This window comes from Nilaparvata lugens, chromosome 2, assembly GCF_014356525.2.
Source record: "Nilaparvata lugens isolate BPH chromosome 2, ASM1435652v1, whole genome shotgun sequence".
NCBI classification, from domain to species: domain Eukaryota; kingdom Metazoa; phylum Arthropoda; class Insecta; order Hemiptera; family Delphacidae; genus Nilaparvata; species Nilaparvata lugens.
This window is the reverse complement of record NC_052505.1, coordinates 90,542,040-90,565,268: the sequence shown is the minus strand read 5'-3', so window position 1 is coordinate 90,565,268 and position 23,229 is coordinate 90,542,040. Positions and strand designations below refer to the sequence as shown.

Below are 23,229 nucleotides of genomic sequence, written 5' to 3'. Positions count from 1 at the left end.
TTCAGAATTGCTGAAAATCCTTTCGCAGCTGCAGGCTCGCGATTCAGAAATCCGACACCCGAAACCTTATCCTCTAAACTTTAATTACCACATAATTGAAATTGATATACTGTATTTAGATAGCAGGTCCAGCTTGCTGAGAGCTAGAGCGCAATTCTCAGATTGCGGATTATTGAGCAGATATTTATTTGCTGTAGAGAATAATAATCTTATTATTGATTCTCTGTTCCCTATACCCTATACCGTATACCTCATACCCTGCACCCTATTCTCTATAGCTTACACCCTATACCGTGCCCTATTTAACCACATCTCAAATACTACTAATAACTCCATAGTTCCGCCATACCGTTACTCCATAGCCCTCACCTTAAACCCCATAGAAAAACCACATCCCGGGCTTGCAGGTACAGCTTGCTCGCCGTCAATTCGCAGTTGGTTCAGATTGCGTACTACCTTTATAAATAGAATTATTGGTAGGGATCTGATAGTCAGATCCGTCTCCTTGTATAGGGTTATCTTAATCTCCCTTAACACCCACTCTGTATTCCAAAGGCCGAGGGCCGAATCAGCCAGCAACGGCACGGACAAACACTCTTCCCCTGAAATTAAAAATCTCGCGAAAGAAGCAGAGGGTAAAGAATCAGGATAGAGGGAGAAGTGTAGGTCCGGTATCTCCACCAGTCAGTACGGCTACTGACCCCGACCCATATCCGACTGTAGCTAGTCCGCGTTGTAGCAATACTTCGCAATTATTAGGAAACCTAGAGGGTGGAATAGGTCATGCTAATAAGGAATACTTTAATAACGCACTCAAAGACATGATTTTACAAATTTTATTAAGTTGGATTTTATCACAAACATTAGATAATTTTGTTTTTGAAAACTATAAACTAAGTTGCAAGCTACAGTACTATATTTCTCCTAAAATAATATAAAATATAAGGAATACTTTAATAACGCACTCAAAGACATGATTTTACAAATGTTATTAAGTTGGATTTTATCACAAAAAATTGATAACTTCTATTTTAAAAACTTTAATAAAATCATACAGAAAGATTTAATAGATGATAAAGAGGTTTGTGATGCTATAAAATCTAGTCTACGTTTTCAAACAATATACTTTTTTATTAAAGTCTTCATAAAAAGTAGTTTATAAATACTGAAATTTAGAATTTTCAAAGTCTTCTATAATAAATCACAATAAAAATACGTTCTCACTTAATGTAAGACAATCATGTAAAAATACAGAGCTTTAGCAAAATTATAAGTACTGTACGATATTTCTCATACCTCAATATTTAAAATAATTTATAAAAAAATATTTCAAGCGCAATAATTGGCATTCATCTAAATTTCTAAAGAATTATAAGTCCTAATACTTCTAAATGAATTGCTTTCATAAATTGAATTGGAAAATAGATTATACTCGTAGAATAGAAATACTTTTTAGCTGGAGTCAGCAATATAATTTTTAAAACGAAACATAAGTTTGGAAAAGTCATATTATCTTATACTCTTATGGAGTATTATGGCAGTGATAGGGATACGGATGCGGAGCTTGCTGGGACATGCTTGCTGCGACAGTTGATCAGCACCTGTGTATTATTCTTGACCGCATTAATAAGGATGGATAACGGTCCGGTGTTAAATTGATGTTCTTCAAATTTTTCCAACTCTTCACGAGTCATTTCAGACTTGGGTTTGGGAACAGCTGCAGGAGTAGCCATTGTTAGATGAAATTTCAATAACCAAACAAATTGTAACAACAACGTATGTCGGCGTCAGAACAAAAGCCTTGCTGTTAGGACATATTGCTGAGGCATAGCGACCTCCTTGTGACGGCAATGGAAGGGGCTGTGCTGGGAGTGAGGGAGGGTGCAGGGGTGGAGGAGAGTGAAGATGGGGGATGATGTCAGGGAGGAGGGAAAATTCTTCATTCATGCTGAAGAGAATCGCACAAGACAGAGAAGAGTGGAGAAGGAGAAATCATGTATGGATCTGCCCTAGGGCAAAACACTGATGATGATGATGATGATGATGATGATGATAGAGCATTCAAGTGATTGAACCTGAACTATAAATAAATTACAGAAACTTTAGCATGCATTTAAATTTGGGAGTCATTAAAGTTCATAGAATATTTCAAACATAATCTGGTAACATGACAAAAACAGTGCCTCATGAGCTCTATCTTTTTAATTATTGATTTTTTAACAATGAGAATCTTCATTCTCATCAAGAATTTACGAATCATTTTCATAAAAAGGTAACCGTGTATCTTTAAATATTTTAAAGATATTAATAAAAGGGTACTAAAAGTTTTTATATTGTTTTTAAAGGTAACCTTGTTATATTCATTTCTTCTTCAATGTACGATAACACTGAAAAAGCACTACTCGAATCCTACATGCGAATCAAATACCAAATATTGAAAATATGTACCTAAAATTGAGAAAATGAAATATCTACCTAATATTGAAAATAATTATCCTACACGCAAATCAAATAACGAATATTTAAAATATTGAAAGTGAAATGTAATCAAATATTGAAATCGATTGGTTACGATACCGAATTTATTCATTCCAATATAGTGGAATTAATTTTAATACGGTAATTGATCTATGGTAAAATTTCAGTTTCCTGTGGGGTAGCCTATAAATTGGGATAATGGCATTCCAGATAAAAAATGTAAGAATTCATTCATAATACACACCCTCATCTCCTTAACAAAGCGTATTTTAGCACAAATCCATTCATTTCTTAATAATAGGGAGAATTTTCCCATAATTATTGATTGATAAGGATATGGTAGCAAACCTTATTGCACAACACATTTGCATAATACATAATTACTATGCCTTTCTAGGAATATAGAACTTACATAGCCAAAAACTCTATCACTAAATTCAGTAAATATAGACTATATTGGTTTCAGTTTTTGGGAAATTTGTAGAGGATTCCGTGAATTTGGCGTGTTATGAGTTTAATCTTGCAGAACATGATGCAATCTCTGGAAATAGAAGAATAAAACATACTACAAAAAAATAACTAACAGATCTTGGTATTTGCTAGGAATCAATGAAAAGCTAACTTGAATGAATCGAAACCAAAAAAGACTAGAAACTATTAAAACAGATTGGATCTAATAATACATTGAATGTTGTTACTGTGGACATCCTATAGAAACACGACGTTTGACAGATGCATGGACTAATCATCAGTTCATCTTTAGCTGAACTAAATCAGCTAACAATAACAATAAAACAAACAATAACAACAAAAACAACAATAACAAACACATTAGTTCAGCTGAAGATGTGGTAGGTGTTACCAAGAAACCTGGTTCTGTAATATGAATTAATTTTCGAGTAAATTAAAGTGGTGCATTGATGTTCTCCTTCAAGTCTTATAAGTTGGTAATATTTACAGAAGAGAACCATTATGGTATAAATTCAACATTAGCCACTCATAAGCCTAGAGAGCTTATGTGGGCATGATTCTCAGCAAAAAAATTAATAAGTTGTGAAAATATAACATATTAATAACATAAGTGAAGGATTTTCTGTTAACCCACCTCTCACATGGCAAATACGTGAATTCCCTCCAAATTCCTCAATTTTTGTCAACCAGAACTCCTGGTGTTTGGCCAGAGTGTCCGAAGGACTTTTCACTTCTACAAAAATGCACTGAAACAAAATCGATATTGTATTATGTATTCTGTTGTATGTATTATTTCATAAACAAAATAAAAACAGAAAATGTAGCACTCAAATAATATAAACTTATCAGTTGAGGTAAAACGTTTATTTTCTGGATACAATTTTCTGGATTTTCAGTGTCAATGCAGTTTTATTATCACCTTTCACCTGTTTGTCAAGTCACCTGTTCAAAGATTAAAGGGTTTTGCCATAGCCACCTCTTAATACAAGGAAGGCCCCGGCCTACGATATTGCAACGTCGCAGCGTAGGCCTAGAATCTCATACATGATTGGTGAAAAAGATTTAAAAAAATACCAGCTGATCTTTTTATATTGCGACGTTGCAATATCGTAGGCCGGGGCCTTGTATTAGAGGTGGCTATGGTTTTGCTCAGACTCCAATTCAATAACCTGCATAGACTAGGCTGAGTAGACAAATCACAAAATAATAAAATAGGGCTATGTGTGACCCCAAACATCCATCTCAGCATTATCATCTCAGCCACTTTTATTTTATGTTCTTGCCTCTTTCAAACAGACCAGGTTTCGGCGCCATACAACATAGCTGGTTTCACCACCGATCTGTACGCCTTCCTTCATTTACTGTACAAGTAAAAAATTATATATTTGTTAATACAGTTGAACATCTGCAAAATGTTATCCATTGGAGTACATTTATACTAGTATCAAGTTTCATACGGCATTTTGCAACATATTGCAAATAGAGGGGACAAAATTGAAAGAATAGCAGTCAACCTTCAGAATTACATAAATTAGCATATACAAGATGCGCCAGAGAAACTTACTTATTTGAAAGGTCAATAAAACAAAAGTACTTTACATATTGTTTCAATATTTTTTTATATGAGAATACAATTTTTCAATTTTTTTTCATGCAGTATTGAAAATGACATCAGATCAATGGCGACCTCCATTGCGCATACACTGATAAAGTCGATTTTTTGAAATTTCGTTGCAGTATATCAATCAGTATGTTGGCAACGGCGTCACGAATGTTGTTTGTTGTTCTTGAGATGTCCTATGGTCTGTGGTCGATCGACATAAAACAGAGATTTCAAATAAACACACAAAAAAATCGCATTGAGGAACCGCATGTGGAAATGAGCCTTGTCAAATGACCGCGTCTTCAGGCAGGCTGTCAATCAGCATATCACATGCATTTTGACGGGCAACAAAATCGCGTTCAGTCAATTCTTGAACAACAGCCAATTTATAGAGATGAAGTCGAAGGTCTTCATGGAAAATTCGTCGAACAGTGGAGTCAGAAATTGCCATAGCAGCTGTGTGTTTGTAAGCCGACCGCCGGGGAGAACGCACAACTGACTGCCTCACTCTTTCAATATTTTCTGCAGTTCTGATGGTTCGTTTGAGTCCATTTCTGGGTTTAGCGACACTTCAACACTCCTGAAATAAGTTGACCCTCGACAGAATCGAATTATGGCCAGGAACGAGTCTGTGGGGAGGAATTTCAAATCGAGCGCGGAAGGTGATCGACCATTAGAAAAGAAGCTCTTAACTGTGAAGGCCCGCTGCTCTCTAGACCGGAGCATGATGGCTATTTACTTGAGGGAGGATAAATTTGACAACTTCCTCCTCCAGATACACCCCCTCCTGCCCCTCTGCACGACCAATTCAAAGCACGGGATTTTTTTTAAATAAGTAATTTTCTCTGACATAATTTGTATAATAACTATAAGTAATATAGAAGAATGATTCTTAAAATGTATTGTACAGTGAATGGCTACCTTCATAATTTATTATAAATGGCTACCTACATTATTTAGACTGTTGTATAAATTAGAATATTGAAACCGTTTTGGGCTTAAGTCTGCGGTACTTTTGTGTAAGTTGTCAATTTTGACAATTTTGTTAGAAAGGCAATAAAATCACTATCCTGACATGTTTTGTGTGATGAATACGAGCAAATAATGTATTGTTTTTGAGTATAGTAATACCTGTTTATTAGTCCTGTGCCACAATGTACAGTCAGGGAATCCTGATGAATATGTTCCAAAGTCTTTAAGAAGCCATTCTGCTACTGATGCAATAAATTTTGTTGATAAACACATCAGGAATGCCTTTAACAAAATAAAATAACACTGCATTATTGATCTAAACTAAATACCTGAGAGTAAGAGCGAATAATTCTCAAACTACTATAATATTGTAATACTAATTATCATATGTAATGTACTGAATTATCATATAGATGTTCATATGTTTAAATGTTTATATATTTGTATTTCACCGGATTTCGAAAACGGCTCTAACGATTCTCACGAAATTTGGAACATAGTAGGTTTATAATATAAAGATTCGATTGCACTAGGTCTCATCCCTAGGAAAACTCGCTGAACGACATCAAAAGGATAATTCATCCTTGGAAAAACAGCTGAGACTTTCGTCGTCTGTGGATGATGGAAGTGAGTGAGCGAGTGCGTCTGTGGAAAATCAAAATATCTCATCCCCGAAATTCATAAGCTGACGAATAGCCAGCTGTAAAATATAAACATGACCTGAAAGATGAACAAACCTTAATGGTTTGAAAGGTCAAATTAAATTATTCATAAATTAATGAAAAAAAATCATATTCAAAATAAAAACATATTTTCGCAATGTTTTCAAATTCATCATAATTTTCAAAGTATATCATTATTTTACAATTTCAAGTGATTAGTGAGTGTTATTTTGTAATTCAATTTAGTCTGTAAACAATCTAAATTTGAACTTTTCTGTTTTCAAATGTTTGGACTGAAAATTGGACCTGAATTCAAGAGCATGGAACATGACCTATTTTTTGAACTATTTATCGTGTATAAATCAAAATTCGGGGAAGAAACAGTTTTGGGCTGTGCCTGTTAGTACTTCCTCAATCATTTTAATGAATTGTGTTCTGTTTATCAATAAATGAATCGGTGCCCCGATATTGTTTTGTTAATAAGAGCTGGTTACGTAGATATAAGTTTATATGTTGAGCCACTGCCATCTAGATTTACAAATTTAGGTGGTAGTGGTTGAGCGCTTTTGAGTTTAGCATTAAAGAATTCAAATTTGGTTTGCTACTACTTCTATGACCAGCTTCTATAGTGAGGTCCACGTTACAATGGCAGTGGGGAAAGATAGGAGAACAGCGTTGCCGATTCTCTATACAGGATAGCTGATACCGGTATATCTGATTTAATATCAACTGTTCATTCTTGTTTAAAATAATCAATTATATTCTATTCGCAAAGAAAAATATTTCTCCATGATTTAATAATACATTTTCATAATTGAGATAAAATATTTTGTTAGTTAATAATATTTTCTACATTGTTAAAAACTATATGACAACGTTAAGGAGCTAGAAAAGGATAGTGTTGTCAGCTTTTCCGAATCATAGAGAAGGATGGAAACACCAATGTTAATCAAAAACTGTCATTATAACGTGGACCTTACTAAAGCTGCATTTCATATCCTCCTTCATTGAGTTCTATCATAGAGAAACAATAGCATGAGTAGATATCCCATGGTATAGGGCGTTTATGTCGCAACTTTTACTGTTATCTCAAGCCGATAGTTCATGTAATTCTTTCCCGTGAAGCTGTGTGACACTGGTAGTCTCTCATATTGTGCCGTTCATACACTCTCACCCCAACAAAACAGTAAAAATCGACAATAATCAACAGTAATCGGCTTGAGATAACAGTAAAAGTTGCGACATAAAAGCCCTATACCATGGGATATCTACTTACGCTATTATTTCTCTATGGTTCTATGTACACCGTCAAAACTGATAATCTGATAATCTCACACTTGCGCACAAGAAATCTTCCTTTTGCCGGTGTTTTTGCCTCACCTACTGTACTCATGAGAGCATAAATCAAATCTTCTTTCAATAATAATTATCTATAATATTAAGAATAAGGATATCATTTCGTTATCATTTCTAATTGAATAAATTAACAGCTCCTTAATTGTTATGTAAGTTATATATTTTAGTTGAGTGCAGTAGCTTATATTTATTTTTTGTGAAGCTTTTTTATATTTTGATTTAGACGAATAAATAAATTCATTTGAAAAAAATTAGCAGCTCTGAATCTAATAAAAAGTTTATCATTGAACTAAGGCTTACAAGAGAAAATAAAGACCACTCACCTCAATATTCATCAGGTTCTCAGATTTTATCCATTTCCAAATACTTTTATTGAACGATTCACCGCCATGGTTTGTAAAGCATTTCACAACTCTGGCATTGACTCCACTCCAATCTGATGTTTCTATCTCTTTCAATCTTTGCTGAAAAAAAAAGCAATCGATCATCAACTAATTCAATTATACATTTTCATCGTATTCGAGTGAATATTTCAAAGGCCATTGATAACAATATTATAGAAAAATTATTGGTAATTACTTATGATGTATAAAATATCTTGTATAATCTCTTTGAACAAGACTGGGATAAATTTCATTCTACAGATAGAAATTACTGAGATATTGCAATTATTTAAATATTATCTATCCTATTATATTAAGCGAGCAATTTCTGTATTTATATATCTGGTTATTTATGTTTAATGGATCTCGAAAACGGCTCTAACGATTTTCACGAAATTGCACTAGATCTCATCCTTGGGAAAACTCGCTGAACGACATTAAAAGGATAATTCAGCCTTGGCTGAAACAGCTGTGGATAGTAAAAAAGTGAGTGAGCATGTGAAAAATCAAAATATCGCATCCCCGAAATTCATAAGATGACATATAGCCAGCTGTGAAATAATTATGAACTCGATCATTTTAGAGAATTGTGTTCTGTTTAGCAATAAATAAAAATAACGAGCGAAGCTCGGTGCCCCCGATATTTTATATAAATTTAATAAAAATAATCAATAATTATTAATTTAAATTCTATTTTATCTTTGGTAATTATTTTTTTATACTATTAGAATCTTTGGTGTTAGTTCTACGTTCTCTGTAGTATTTAATTTAATAATTTTTGATATTCCCCACTTTTATAAAATACGCCATCACACATGAAAGAACACATTTAACAGGAAAATATGCACAAGAAATAATTCTTGGATAGTCACGAAATGAGTTGAAACCAATTTAGAAATAATATTAAGTCTCTTTCTTCTTCAGTTAGAATCCGAAATCTCATATTTTCCGAATGCGCGTTTAAATTAACCTATTCTTTATAACCAGAAACTTGAAACTCAATAATATGTTAGTGCATAATAATTAATTCAAACATCCAATGAGAGCTATAGGACTAAGGACTAAGGATATAAGGACTAAGGACTAAGGAAATAGAGCTAGGGGCTTCTGCTACTGCGAATATTGACCGAAGAACTAAATAGCAGAAGGAATTTAAAATAATCAAAATGTCCAAAAATTGTGTCCTTCTGCTCTTTAGTTGTTCGGTCAATATTCGCAGTAGCAGAAGTCCTTAGTCCTTAGTTCTATTTATATAGCTTTCATTTGATATTTAAAATAATTATTATAGGCTACAGTAATAATATTCCAGCAGTTTGTTAACTGTAATTTCTAATAAAACCTTCCAATTCAGTAATATAATTCATATGTCTTGAGATATATCAAATAGACCAGAAATAATATGTGGGCATAAAAGGCTACCTTTATAGCAGACTGTCTTCTTAAATAGAATTGTCGGCTTCCCCAATCCAAGGGCCTCATTTGGCATTTGCTCACAAAAACACTCATTTCATCGTTTTCAAGAGTGGGACTGCTAAAGATGATATCCCAGAAACATGCGAAAATTATGTTTTTCAAAAGACTTCCTTCATCATGCACACCTGCAAATTATTAGCACTGATAAAAATAGAAGTTTGTTGACAAAATGAAAAATTATTTTCAAAATCAAATTGAGAACAATTAATGAATTTCAAAGAGTAGCTAAAAGGGATAGAATAGCACATTCCTTTCAGAAACAGAATATCTGAGAAAGTTTTCTTAACCAACTTCAAGCAATGGGAACACTCACTGAACGCTTGCTGAACCAACTTCAACTAGTAGTATCATATTGAATGTGTTTATGAGCAAGTGCAAGCTTGGTTATGTATGACCAAGCTTGCAGATGAGAAACAAAACCTGGAAAGAGCAATAGGACCACTCACACTGAACGCGTGCACTTGCTGGATGCGTTCAAGTTACGTATCAATGGCATTCAATGGCAAGTTTCAAAGGCATTTCTCAAATTTTGTTTTTCGGCTCATGCATGACCACGCGTGCACTTGCACATATACGCATTCAATGTGATACTCCCTTAATATTAAATTAGTATTTTTCTACCTTTATTCAATAATCAATTTTTCCAAGCTTATATTACAGGGTTGCATAACCGATACCATAACATAGCTGACTGTTAAAACAGTTTAATTCGAAGTTTGACACTTCGAAACTGATTTGGACATCCACAACCAAGAATTAGTATTTATTCAGTATTTTGGCCAAGAACAGATCCTCCAACGTTTTGAATATCCACATTCTGGATTGTGGATGTAATGTATATCCACATGTGGATGTGGATGTTAACGTATACCTTTTTCCTATTTAGTTTATCACTGTGAAATGTTAAATTTTTGTAATAAATCATGTAATAACGACGTAAATGAGATAAACAATTGAAAAGTGAACAAAGATAAATTCAATTTTAAGCTACAATGTCCTTTGATGCATCCTTTAGGCAGAGGACCATGTAACTAAAACAATGCAATTATAAAAATAAATCATTACCATTATTATTAGCCTACTTTCATTTTAGAATCAGGTTATTCAATTTAAGTTTGGAAGATAACTGAACTTACCATACCAACCATCCTTCTTGAAGTGATTTACAACTAACTCTTCAACAGACTGGTACAACGTACAGTCCTCAGTTTCGGTAACGTATACCTTTTTCCTATTTGGTTTGTCACTGTGAAATGTTAAATTTTTGTAAGAAACTACGTAATAACGACGTAAATCAACAATATAAACAATGAAAACTGAATAAGTTAATGCTCAATCTATGTTTAGATGTTTGAGTTTCTTCCATGGTTTCAAATTTCCTCAAATAACTCAATATTATATCGTTTCTAGTGGTAATTGAGTGAAATATTTCTAATATATTTATATTTTTAATTATTTCTTTGATATGTGAATATTTCCTATTTTAGTGATAATAATGTGAAATTTTTCTTCTATGTTTGGTTTTGAAGCATCTAAATATAAAAATCTACTTTGTGAAAATAATTAAGAGCTGAACATTTTGTGAACAACTACACGACTTAACCTATTTCGGACTATGTGTACCAGTAACCTTATCTAAATTTTTTGATTGATTGATTGATTGAGTACTTTATTTATGTAGATTACAATATACTGGCTTATACACTTATATACAATAGCTTACAATACAGCAAAATTATAGATGAATTTACATAATATAGACTAAGAAAATAATTATTGAACTGTATATATGAAAAAGTAATTTGTAATATAATAACTATAGATATTATATTGTTATGCATCTACATAAATTGGCGGAGCTTTGGACATATAAATGTCCATTCTTCGGAAAGAATATTAAAAATATCCTCCCCACTAACTCTCTACCAAAACGTTAATTTAATTAATTAAACTAAGGATTTATTTATTAATGGAAATATTGTGAAAGTTTTAATTAATTTAAATATTTAGGAGAAAAAAACAGAAAATTGATAGAGTAAAATAATTATATAGGTAGATAAGATCAAATTATTGATTAATAAAATGAAGTAGGCTGAAAGTAGATCAGGGTAATTAACTTTAAGTAATATACAGCAGTAGCAGTGGATAATTAAAATAACATGAGTTTATATAATATATATACAATTCATTCTATAACAGGTTTGGGAGAGGAATAGCACAAAGTTACCTTTTTTCTCTCCCTATCATTTTTGATGATGTACTTGTTGTATGAATCAATAAAGACTCAATATCAATATATCAATTTTAAGCCATTTTAATTCAAAATTATAGTTTCCAGGTTTATTTTGAACCAACATTGTACATGAATTGTACGTGAAAAACTAACCTTATCTTGGACTGTGTCATCATCTAAATTTGGAAGAAACATAGCACAAGGATTGCCTTATTATTCTATCTAACAATGTTATTGCATCAGTGTCACTTGCATCGTGAATGGATAAAACAAATTAGGTTCTTCATTGGGTTTCTGAGAGCCTTCATATAAATGTAAGTTATATCGTGAGAGCCTGCAACAGTCATCTACTTATAGGTAGTATTCCAGTAGGCGTCACAGCTCTCTGTTCCCACAAGTGATGATGCCTTTTCTTCAGTAGCCTACAGCTCAGACCATCATAGCGAAAGGTACTCCGTAATTATCTTCAAGTTCTAATTCAAATGTATATTGGATTATTTAAAGTTCGTAATTATGTTTGCCAATAGATATTTTTTTTATAAAGAGATTCTACAAGGCTTAAAACTCATCTTGTATGTATTTCAAATAAATAAATGAATAGACAGTTATAGATGGCACGAAAATAAGAGCTGAACAATAAACATACTTATATCCCAACAGAAACTGTGGAAGACACCGGAAGTGACAAAGAAAAGTATCTATATAGACTATTATATGGAGAATTGAAATTTATGTAGTGTTTAATATTTCATATATTAAATGAATAGACAGATAGAGATGGCACGAAAATAAGAGCTGAACAATAAACATACTTATATCCCAACAGAAACTGTGGAAGACACCGGAAGTGACAAAGAAAAGTATCTATATAGACTATTATATGGAGAATTGAAATTTATGTAGTGTTTAATATTTCATATATTAAATGAATAGACAGATAGAGATGGCACGAAAATAAGAGCTGAACAATAAACATACTTATATCCCAACAGAAACTGTGGAAGACACCGGAAGTGACAAAGAATAGTACCTATATAGACTATTATATGGAGAAATGAAATTTATGTAGTGTTTAATATATGAAATTCATAAAAATTTCACTGAATCTATAATCATTGTCAATTCATCAAATAATTCAATATGAAATGGCATGGATTTAACATTGATATGAGTTTTCGAGAACTGGAGAAGAGAACTGCGTTGAGGTTTAGCTTGTGAGTGAACGAGTTACTCGTTACAAATATGAACATATATTCCATATATAGCTAGTAAATATATGATAGCTATATACTATCCTTGGGAAGTGACAGCCTAGGCCACTATTGACAGTAAACCCCATATACGATTCGAAAGCATGCTCCAGTCACTGAGTAAATATTTCATATTTATCACAACTATTATAGTATGCAAGTCGTCATTCCAGAGTTAAAACTTAATAAATAAGCATACCTTGGGGTCGATTTAGCAGATACAGTCATTGTCTCAATACTGTTACAATTGAACAAAATTTGTTGAATATGATAAACAGCTGAAAGCTTTGATTTGATTTGTTCAGGTACTGCCTTCTGTGTCAACAATGGCTTCATTTGAGCCAGTAGAGTGAACTGAATTACATGCGAAATTAATTCATCCTCTCCTGCTTTTTGGAATGTGGAAAGAGCCTGAAAATGAGAGAAAATTAGGTAGAATTTATCATGATAAAAAATCATGCTACTCAAATAACTTAAATCAGAATAATTATATACCGAGGCTCAGTTACATCTGACTTGATGATGAATACGGTGTCATAGAGATTTTGAAATAATTGACCGAGCGAAGTGAGGTCTAAGATTTAAGTCGACGGTTTGGCATTTCTCTTAATGTTAAAATGTTTATATGTTTATATGTTGCGCATTTACGGCGAAACACGATAATAGATTCTCATGAAATTTGACAGGTAGCCTATGTTCCTTTTTTAATTGCGCGTCGACGTATATACAAGGTTTTTGGAAATTTTGCATTTCAAGGATAATATAAAAGGAAAAAGGAGCCTCCTTCATACGCCAATATTAGAGTAAAAATCAGACTAGGCTATAGAATTATTCATCATAAATCAGCTGACAAGTGATTACACAGATGTGTGGAGAAGCCAGTCTATTGCTGTATTTCCATAAGGTCTATAGTTTCAATCAGGTACTTGTGGATGAGAATACTGCGTGAGGTCTACTGTTCACATAACTACTAGTATCAATAGAGCTTTAAATGCTTTGAAAATATACTAAATTGAAATTGGATTCGATAATATTATTGGATTACTGTCACTAGCGGGCTAGGTTTATCCTTTTGCTGGTGATGCCAAGCTATTTTGAAAACTATAAAATTTGAGTATTATTATTTATTTCTTAACTTCATATTCATCATCATATAATTTACTTCCTTTCATTATTTGTAAAAATTGTTTTTCATGGCAAATTAATTTTATTTTGAATCAGTAATGTAGTAGAAGATTATCTCTGTAAAGGAGATAGCCAGTGATTGACTTTATTGAATGTCAACAAAAACTGAAAAGCTTTTTTAGATTTTCTACAAATAGGCCCGGTTGCACAAAAGCCGGTGAAATTTTAATCGTGATTAATTTCACGAGAACCAATCAGAGAAGGCGTTCTTAAAAAGACGGCTTCTCTTATTAGTTCTCGTGGAATTAATCACGGTTATATTTTAACCGGCTTTTGTGCAACCGGCACAGAGAGGGTTATTTTTGCACAGTGAAATGATAAAAAAATGAGTTTGTCAATCAGGGTGTGGGAGGAAAAGTTGATTTGGTCATTGAGAATATTGTTTGGCTGTTGTTTGGTGTACTTGTATATTTTAAACTGTTCCAGTACATCTAATTTTCTGTTTTTGTGGGAATAGTGGAGTATTTCAATGTTGTTGTTTATGTCAGGGTGTGTGTGGTCAGTGGAGATAATGTGTCCTGCAAAGGTAAAATGGGAGGAAGGGTGGGTAATGGCTCTTGTGTGTTCTTTGAATCTATTGGAATTTCTGGCTTTTTTCCCCTATGTAAGATTTGCTACAATCTGCACAATTTTACAATTTAGTTTATAAACCCCTGGTCTTTTGTATTGTTGCTGAGGGGTGTTGCGTGGGGCGTGGGGACACAGGGTTTTTTTTCGATAAACTCATTTAAATCCTCCTCCATCAACTGCCAAAACTCCCCTCCACATCCACCCTGACCAAATACATAACCATAAATATGGTTACCTCATAACCATAAATACTTTAGTTTCTGTTTGGCTTGAGAATGTGCAACACCAGCACGAAACGCGTCGCCACACCAAGGAATGTGAGTGTTTTTTCACTAAGAAGTTATATAAGAATACAATAGTAATAATTCCAGTAAAAACAAGATGGATAACCAACAACGAATAAAAAATCACATTCACTTCCGAAACCATACAATGACATTGAATAACTATAATATCAAGGCGATATGGTAAGAGAAGAGCAGAACTGCAGAATCGTTACTTCTATTACCAATAGTTTCCTAATTGATCGATTTTGAGAGTCGAGGAACGCAGTAAATTGGAGCAAATCTTTTTGAGATATTAATTAAATTATACTTAATAAGTTATAAAAAATACCTTTGAGAAATCCTTTCTTTGGCGATAAATTCTTATCAAAGCATCGTAAACTTGACCTCTCTTTTTGGATAGGAAATGTTTTTCTTCTAACAACTTTTCCAAAAATGCAACTGCTTGGCCCATCCTTCTGTTATCAGTTTTGTCCTTTTTTAATACATTGATGTTGTTGAATACGATTCCAGCATATACGTTAGCTGCTGTAAATTTCATTAGATAGTCTGGTGTTTTTGCCATGATACATCTGAAAAATAAAACAAAATTGAATGACTCTGTTAAATTTAGACTTGTTATTAAGACAGTCGTTTTTCATCAATAAAAAGTATGATTTTTTGACTAGAAGTTTTTCAAATTGATCAAAAAATATAGTATTATTCTCTATTTGCTATAAAAAATAAGAAACAAGCGCATACATCAAAATATATACCATCTTTCCTAAAATATATATATTTCCTAATAAATCGATTTTTGAGAGTCGATGAAAATATATACAATCATTCTCTACTCACTCAAAAAACTTATTCAATTTAGTCGCACCATAGAGAAACAATAGCATAAGTAGATATCCCATGGTATAGGGTGTTTATGCCGTAACTTTTTCTGTTATCTAAAGCCGATAGTCCACGTAGTTCTTTCCCATAAAGCTATGTGACGCTGGCAGTCTCTCATATTGTGCCGTTCATACAATTTCACCCGGCCAAAACAGTAAAAATCTATAATAATCGACAGTAATCGGCTTGAGATAACAGTAAAAGTTGCGACATAAACGCCCTATACCATGGGATATCTACTTACGCTATTATTTATCTATGGTCGCACTTAGTTGAAGAGGTGACCGCTTATAGGCCAACATCATACACACTCATCAATTACATGTTTGAGAAAAAAAAACTTCTCACAGTTTCGGATATTCACCTAGGACGTCTTATCATTTATACATCATTCCTATCGATGCCCAAGTCTAGGGCTCATTTAGCTTAATTCAAACAAAATTAATAAATAGAGGCTTTGATTATGCAATGTTTAACCTACATTCGCTACACTTTAGGGGTAAAAGAGAGGAGACGGGGCCGCGCTACCTGTGCACTGGGCTGTTGTTCCAAAAAGGTGCATCCTCTAACTCTCGACTAGCATACTTCATTGTCCTCTGATTCCGCTTCATTACTCTCATTAGTAGCCATTAGTGGCCCCGTGTGCTTTCTTAAAGGCAATTCTAGCTTGTAGCACCAACTTATCTATTCATTACTTTGCACCTTACTTACATCTGTTACTTGTATTTTCTGCAATTATTATTGAATGTAAATTAGTGTTCAAGTACTTGTAATTATTATTGTATTATTCCCAATGGTTCATTTTATGAAACTAAACTTCCTCACAAGTTGTATACAGACTAACTTGAGTTTCATACAATACGATACTTATTGAACGTATTTAATTGATGCGATTTTTTGGCGTCCTTTCAAATGAAGGGGTTAGAATACAAGGGGTCCAAGTTAAATATTGTTAGTTTCGAGAAAATTGAGTCTAAAGTTTACCTACATTAATTAATTCTTCATTCATAAAATGAATATAGAAATGATATTCACCTATTCAGTATACTTTTACCAAATCAAACGTACAGTTTCATGACAAGACATTGTCTCAAATTGCTTTCCTTTCTCAGTTATCAGCTAAATAGTGATAAGAAGTATCACTTGTACCCCTTGTTTACCAAACAAAAAACTCTATTGCCTAGCTACACATAAATCTATCAAATTTGCCAGCAATTGAACAATGATTAATGACCTCATTGCAATATTATCCGATTTGCTAATTGGTTCTTGAGGTATCTTTGCTTGGTAACATGGTTTAATCAAGGTTGAATTTAATTTGGAGGATACGAGCAACCGTTGCTAATAAACAAGGGATCCAAGCACTACCTCCGTAATCATGTAATAATAATAATGATAATAATAATAATAGAAAATCATGTGATAATGTTTACGGAGGTAGTGATCCAAGTCACTTGGACCCCTTGTTTAATCAAATAAACAGCTGTTTGAAAATATAGTTGAAAAATTTCACACCAGATGTCAGCACCGATAAGACTTACGCTTATACCTCTTGTATACTAGATTTTTACCACTTTTAGCTATCGATTACTGTAGCTAACTCAAAAAAATGAAAAATGTCACTTGGACCCCTTGTATTCTGACCCCTCAAATTCTATTAGATTGAACACAGCTTAATAAGATGAATTATAGTGATGACTTATATAGATTGAACACAACATAATTATGATGTGTATTATGTGTTTGTCAAGTCCCATTCAATCTCGTATAATTTATAAGGACGGCAAACAAATATGTACGTCCAAAAATCGATGTAAACTTTACTTATACACCACGTACGTTTGACTAAATTTGTACTTATCTTCGATAGTAATGTGTGTGTTTATTCCAATCACTATATGCTACCACTGGTTTACAGCTGAAAGTGCCTTCAGGTAACCACACAACCACACTGGTCCACCAATATATTCCTCGCAATGGAAACCTTAACAATAGACCACGAAAATATCGAAATTCAATAAAAATAGGCTTCCACTGAAGGGTCTCTAGAACTTCTACCTGTCCATCCATTGTTTTCGGCGGCCACGTCTCATTTCTTTAACCTCACTTTAGAACCAACGTTGTGACGATTCAGATAACTGTGATAAATATTATTCATGTTGATTCTAAAAACCTGAAAACCTAAAATTCATGTTGACCTGAAAAAACGCTTCGTATGGCTTGGCCCTAAATGTCTTGAGACATTCCCTGTAATAATTAGAGCAGCGTCATAAGTAGCCGAGGAAGAATGTCTCAAGACATTTAGGGCCAAGCCATACAAAGCGTTTTTTCAGGTGTTTTTAGAGTCGGCAGGTTCGCGACTCTCCGATTCGCTGATAATCAGCTTATTCTCGAACGCCAATCCAATCTCGAACGCCAACGCCTGCAAAAACGCTTCATATGGCATGACCCTCAGTTTCAACGCAACTCATCAATATTCCAAATGTGAATTTCTCGATCCATTATGGACTACAATGTGAATACTATTTTTCCACTTTTTTAACGACATTGCCAATATAATTATGTTACTTTCGCAAACTTAGCTAGGAATAACTGATTAGTAGATTGATGAGAAAACTCAACCACTCACAATCAATTTGTGACTGAAGACTCACCTGTTACTTTCAGAGCTCAGACACTGCTCAAATTTGATCCTAGCACAATCGATCAATTCCAATAAATGCTCATGGTCGGGTTTGTTGTCAGCCATAACTTTAGACAGCAACTGTAAAGATTTTTCATACCTGAAACATGATAGAAAAGTTTTATTCAGAAGAGCTAGCAGGCAACCGTTGCTCCGCAAGGGTATAATTAACAATTTAACAAACTGAAAACTTAGACGTACTGAAGACGTACGTCAGACGTACTGAAATCTTGTCTCCATCCTTGTCTTTCCTGTGCCTTCCTCCTCACTTCTCTCCACTCCACGCCTCTCTCTTCCGCCATCTTTCGAACGCCATCCTCCCATCTCTTCCTCGGTCTTCCTCTCCCACAACCTTGCACTCCTAGACCCTCCTTGGCAGTCTGTCAGTCAACATCCTCATCACATGTCCCAGCCACCTCAACTGTGCGGCTTCAATCGTTTGCTTCAGAGGTTTGGAATTTAGGCTGTCCCTGATGTTTTGGTTCCTTATCCTATCCCGTCTTGTTTTCCCCGCTACCCTCCACAACTACCTCATCTCTTGGGCCTGCAGCTGACTCTGGCTTCTTTCGGAGAGCGTCCATGTTTCGCAAGAGGCGGAAATGAAAACATTGATTATGTACGAAAAATAACATCTATTAAATGCTGTACGTTTTTGTTCAAATCGAGGCTTCTGTAATCATTAGTGAATGATACATTAGCATAAGGTCATTATAATTGGCCGGTTTGGTGCGTTGATGCTCTCATTTCATTACTCCTATTTCATTCACAGTTTCATTATTACTTCTCTTTTTTATAAAAAGTCTCATCACAATGTTTTGTAATAGGACACCTTCATAGTTTATTTATTACCTATTTCATCTACCCTCATTGTATTTTATTATTAAGTTCAATTTTTCATGGTATACTTTCATGATAAGTTACATTCCACATGAATGCAAATAACAACTTTAGTTTGCTAATGTGATCTAGTATAGTGTTAATGGCTCAATATGTACAATATTATTTTCTTCAATATTATTTGTAATTGATTAATACTGATGCGGAACTGTAGATAATTATTTATTTTTCAAGTTTCATTTAATTTTATACTGTCCATTTTTGTAAATGTTACCATAGGCAGCAGCCTTGTAACAATTATCAATAAATATATTATCTTATTAGTAGATTGATGAGAAATCACTCACAATCAATTTGTGACTGAAGACTCACCTGTTACTTTCAGAGCTCAGACACTGCTCAAATTTGATCCTAGCACAATCGATCAATTCCAATAAATGCTCATGGTCGGGTTTGTTGTCAGCCATAACTTTAGACAGCAACTGTAAAGATTTTTCATACCTGAAACACGATAGAAAAGTTTTATTCGGAATAACTAGCAGGCAAGAATCTAATTAAAAAATCAACAAACTGAAAACTTGACGTACTGAAATCTTAAAATATTTAAAATAGGCCTAAAACCATCCTCGGTAAATTAAGTATCAATATGCAAAATTTCAAGTTAATCAATTGGGACGTGATAATGCGTCATTCGTGAATTTCCAATCCCGTACGTGTATAGGCCAGTTCTTTCCCTTATTATATAGGGTTTGGCAGGGAGGTATGGATGATTTTAAATAACAGTTACACACTCATTTATAAACGAGACTCGAAATTTATTATTTTAGTGTGTACCTTGGATGTTGCCATTATAAAAATGAAAGAGGAAAAAATTAAAACATTGATCAAGTACGAAAAATAGCATCTGTTAAATGCTGTCCGTTATTGTCCATACACTCCTGTAGACGTTGTGAGAAGTGTCCATACTCCTCTGAAGCATTGCATAAGTGGTACCGCTTGAATTTCTTGTGTTGTTTCACTCAGGGCTTCAAGGGTTCGTGGTTTGTTTATGTATACACGTGATTCTAGGTAGCCCCATAAAACTAATTATTAGCCCTTACGTTTTTCGAAAAAACGGTCAAACCGTCACTATCGATACGAATCGTTACCTAACGATGATACGTGAATTTTTTCTGCCACAATTGAGAAGACGACGTATCAACGTCAATACTGTATGGTTTCAACAAGATGGGGCGACATGCCATACATTGAGAGCATCTATGGAATTTCTAAGGCAGACCTTCCCTGGACGCCTCAGTTCGTTGCGTGGAGATGTGGAGGGGCCTCCTCGGTCACCGGACCTGTAACCTTGTGACTATTTTTTATGGGTCTACCTAGCCTCACGTCCTAAATGCACGTGTATACATGAACAAACCACGAACCTTTGAAGCCCTGAGTGAAAAGATAACAAAATAAATTCAAGCGGCACCACGTGCAATGCTTCAGAGGATTATGGATAACTTTTCACAACGTCTACAGGAGTGTATGGACAAAAACGGACGGCATTTAACAGATGCTATTTTTTGTACATAATCAATGTTTCAATTTTTTCCTCTTTAATTTTTATAATGAAAAAAAAAACAAGGTACATACTAAAAAAATAAATTTTGAGTTTCGTTTAAAAATGAGTGTGTAACTGTCATTTCAAATCATCCATACCTCCCTGCCCAACCCTATATTATAAATAGATTATCATTTTCAAGAACTGTGATGATAAACAACCCTAGCAGAAATTGGTCATCAACCATGATATAATAAAGGTTTCTCGTTACTCATGATCCTTCACTCTACGTTTATTAAAAATTATAATTGTTCAAGAATTGAGATGATAATCAATCATAGTAACAAACAAAAATCTGGTGTGGCGCACTCACACAACTATCCTTGCCGTTATGAAAATTTCGGCAAAAACCACCTCGTGTGTCACCGGCGTAAGTGTCGAGTTTTTGAAACTATTTAAATTGATCAGCTGACGAGATCAATTATTCTGCTATCTCTTCCAGTGTATGATTCAATAGAATCATTAAGTTTGCATTTGAATAATTAAATTTTCTCGAATTTCGAGCTTATTTTTATTAAAATTCAAAATATATTAAAAAAGCAACATCCAAGGTACACACAAAAAAAAATTTGAGTTTCGTTTAAAAATGAGTGTGTAACTGTCATTTCAAATCATCCATACCTCCCTGCCCAACTCTATATTATAAATAAACAATTTTCAAGAACTGTGATGATAGACAACTCTAGCAGAAATTGGTCATCAACCATGATATAATAAAGGTTTCTCGTTACTCATGATCCTTCACTCTACTTTTATTAAAAATTATAATTTTTCAAGAATTGTGATGATAATCAACCAATATCGGGAACCGAGCTTCGCTCTGGAGTACCAAAGCATAAAAAAAATTATTACGAGAGAAGAAATTATAATAACATTCATACAAAAATGTTCTATCTAATAACAGTAAATTGAGATTAATTCCCAGAGGAATATAAAAATTTTCCTCACAAAGGCCCAGTTGCACAAAAGCCGGATAAATTTTAATCCTGATTAACTTCACGTGAACCAAATCAGAGAAGACCATTTCAAGAAGATGGATCCACTGGAATTAATCAGGATTGAAAATAACCAGTCTTTTTTGCAACCGGCACTAAGTACCTGATTGAATGATTACAAAAGTTCAACTGCTGAGTCATAATTTTGACACAGTCCCACACACATGAACTCGCTCACTCACTTCAATCACCAACAGACGACGAAATAATTATTATAAGCTGTTTTTCCAAGGATGAATAATAATTATCCTTTTAATGTCATTTAGCGAGTTTTCCCAGGGATGAAACCTAGTGCAATCGAATTTTTATATTATAAACCTACTATGTTCTGAATTTCGTGAGAATCGTTAGAGCCGTTTTCGAGATCCGGTGAAATACAAACATATAAACATCTAAACATCCAAACATATGAACAGAAGTTGCTCGTTTAATAGTATAGGATAGCAACAAACAAAAATCTGGTGTGGCGCACTAACACAACTTTCCTTGCCGTTATGTAAATTTCGGCGAAAACCACCTCGTGTGTCGCCGGCGTAAGTGTCGAGTTTTTGAAACTATTTAAATTGATCAGCTGACGAGATCAATTCAATTCTGCTATCTCTTCCAGTGTATGATTCAATAGAATCATTAAGTTTGCATTTGAATAATCACATTTTCTCGAATTTCGAGCTTATTTTAAAATTCGAAATTGTTCGTGTCGGATCCTTATAGTGAAGGAACCTTAAAATTCAAATTTCAAGTCATTCCGTTAATTGGGAGATGAGATATCGTGTACACAGACATACATACACTCATGCAGATCAATCCACAAAAACCACTTTTGAATTCAGGGGACCTTGAAATTTATAGAAATTTAGAAATTGGAGTACCTTAATTTTTTTTAAAGCAATACTTTCCTTACGTAAGGTAATAGGACAAGGAAAGTAAAAAAGCAGTCAACTATTGTCATTAAGCGTACTTACTCTTCAAAGTTCTCCCTATTGTGCCAGACAACTGCATGTTTAACAACGAATTTCGGGTAATTGTCGACTTCAAAATAGGTTTTGACAATGTCTTGGACCAGTTTTTCCTCAACTTCTCTAGTGTAGGAGCATAATTTTATAACATTGTTTTCATAAAAGTAACTCTTATAAGTCCCATAGATTGTAATATTGAAAATGACAATTTAACAATGTTGATGAGTGTGGGTAAACAACCAGGACAAATGATAAAAATGGAAAATATATACAATAAGCAATACTTTCCTCACCTATGGTAGGCAAGGAAATGGCTAAGGTAGGCAAGGAAACCAAGGTAGGTATGGAAGGCAAGGAAA

General features: G+C 33.8%; 1 protein-coding gene across 1 annotated transcript; it reads right to left on the bottom strand.

Annotated features, from left to right (window-relative positions):
- Positions 1-1,578: 1,578 nt before the first annotated feature.
- Positions 1,579-23,010, bottom strand: LOC111062094 (fanconi-associated nuclease 1). Its single transcript, XM_039422096.1, has 10 exons — positions 22,877-23,010; positions 19,692-19,820; positions 15,252-15,492; positions 13,081-13,292; positions 10,535-10,644; positions 9,345-9,523; positions 7,866-8,006; positions 5,684-5,806; positions 3,584-3,695; positions 1,579-3,019 (listed from the first exon to the last, which is right to left on the bottom strand). The coding sequence occupies exons 2-10, from the start codon at positions 19,784-19,786 to the stop codon at positions 2,985-2,987; spliced, it is 1,248 nt and encodes a 415-aa protein (XP_039278030.1). The 5' UTR covers positions 19,787-19,820; positions 22,877-23,010; the 3' UTR covers positions 1,579-2,984.
- Positions 23,011-23,229: the final 219 nt, after the last annotated feature.

Excerpts from the sequence above, each read along its gene's own strand:
- LOC111062094 (XM_039422096.1), bottom strand. The coding sequence starts at position 19,786 with ATGGCTGACAACAAACCCGACCATGAGCATTTATTGGAATTGATCGAT. Across the intron at positions 10,645-13,080 it reads TCTGCTAAATCGACCCCAAG|TGACAAACCAAATAGGAAAA; the intron begins GTATGCTTATTT and ends AACATTTCACAG. Across the intron at positions 3,020-3,583 it reads ACGTATTTGCCATGTGAGAG|AGATTGCATCATGTTCTGCA; the intron begins GTGGGTTAACAG and ends TTCTATTTCCAG.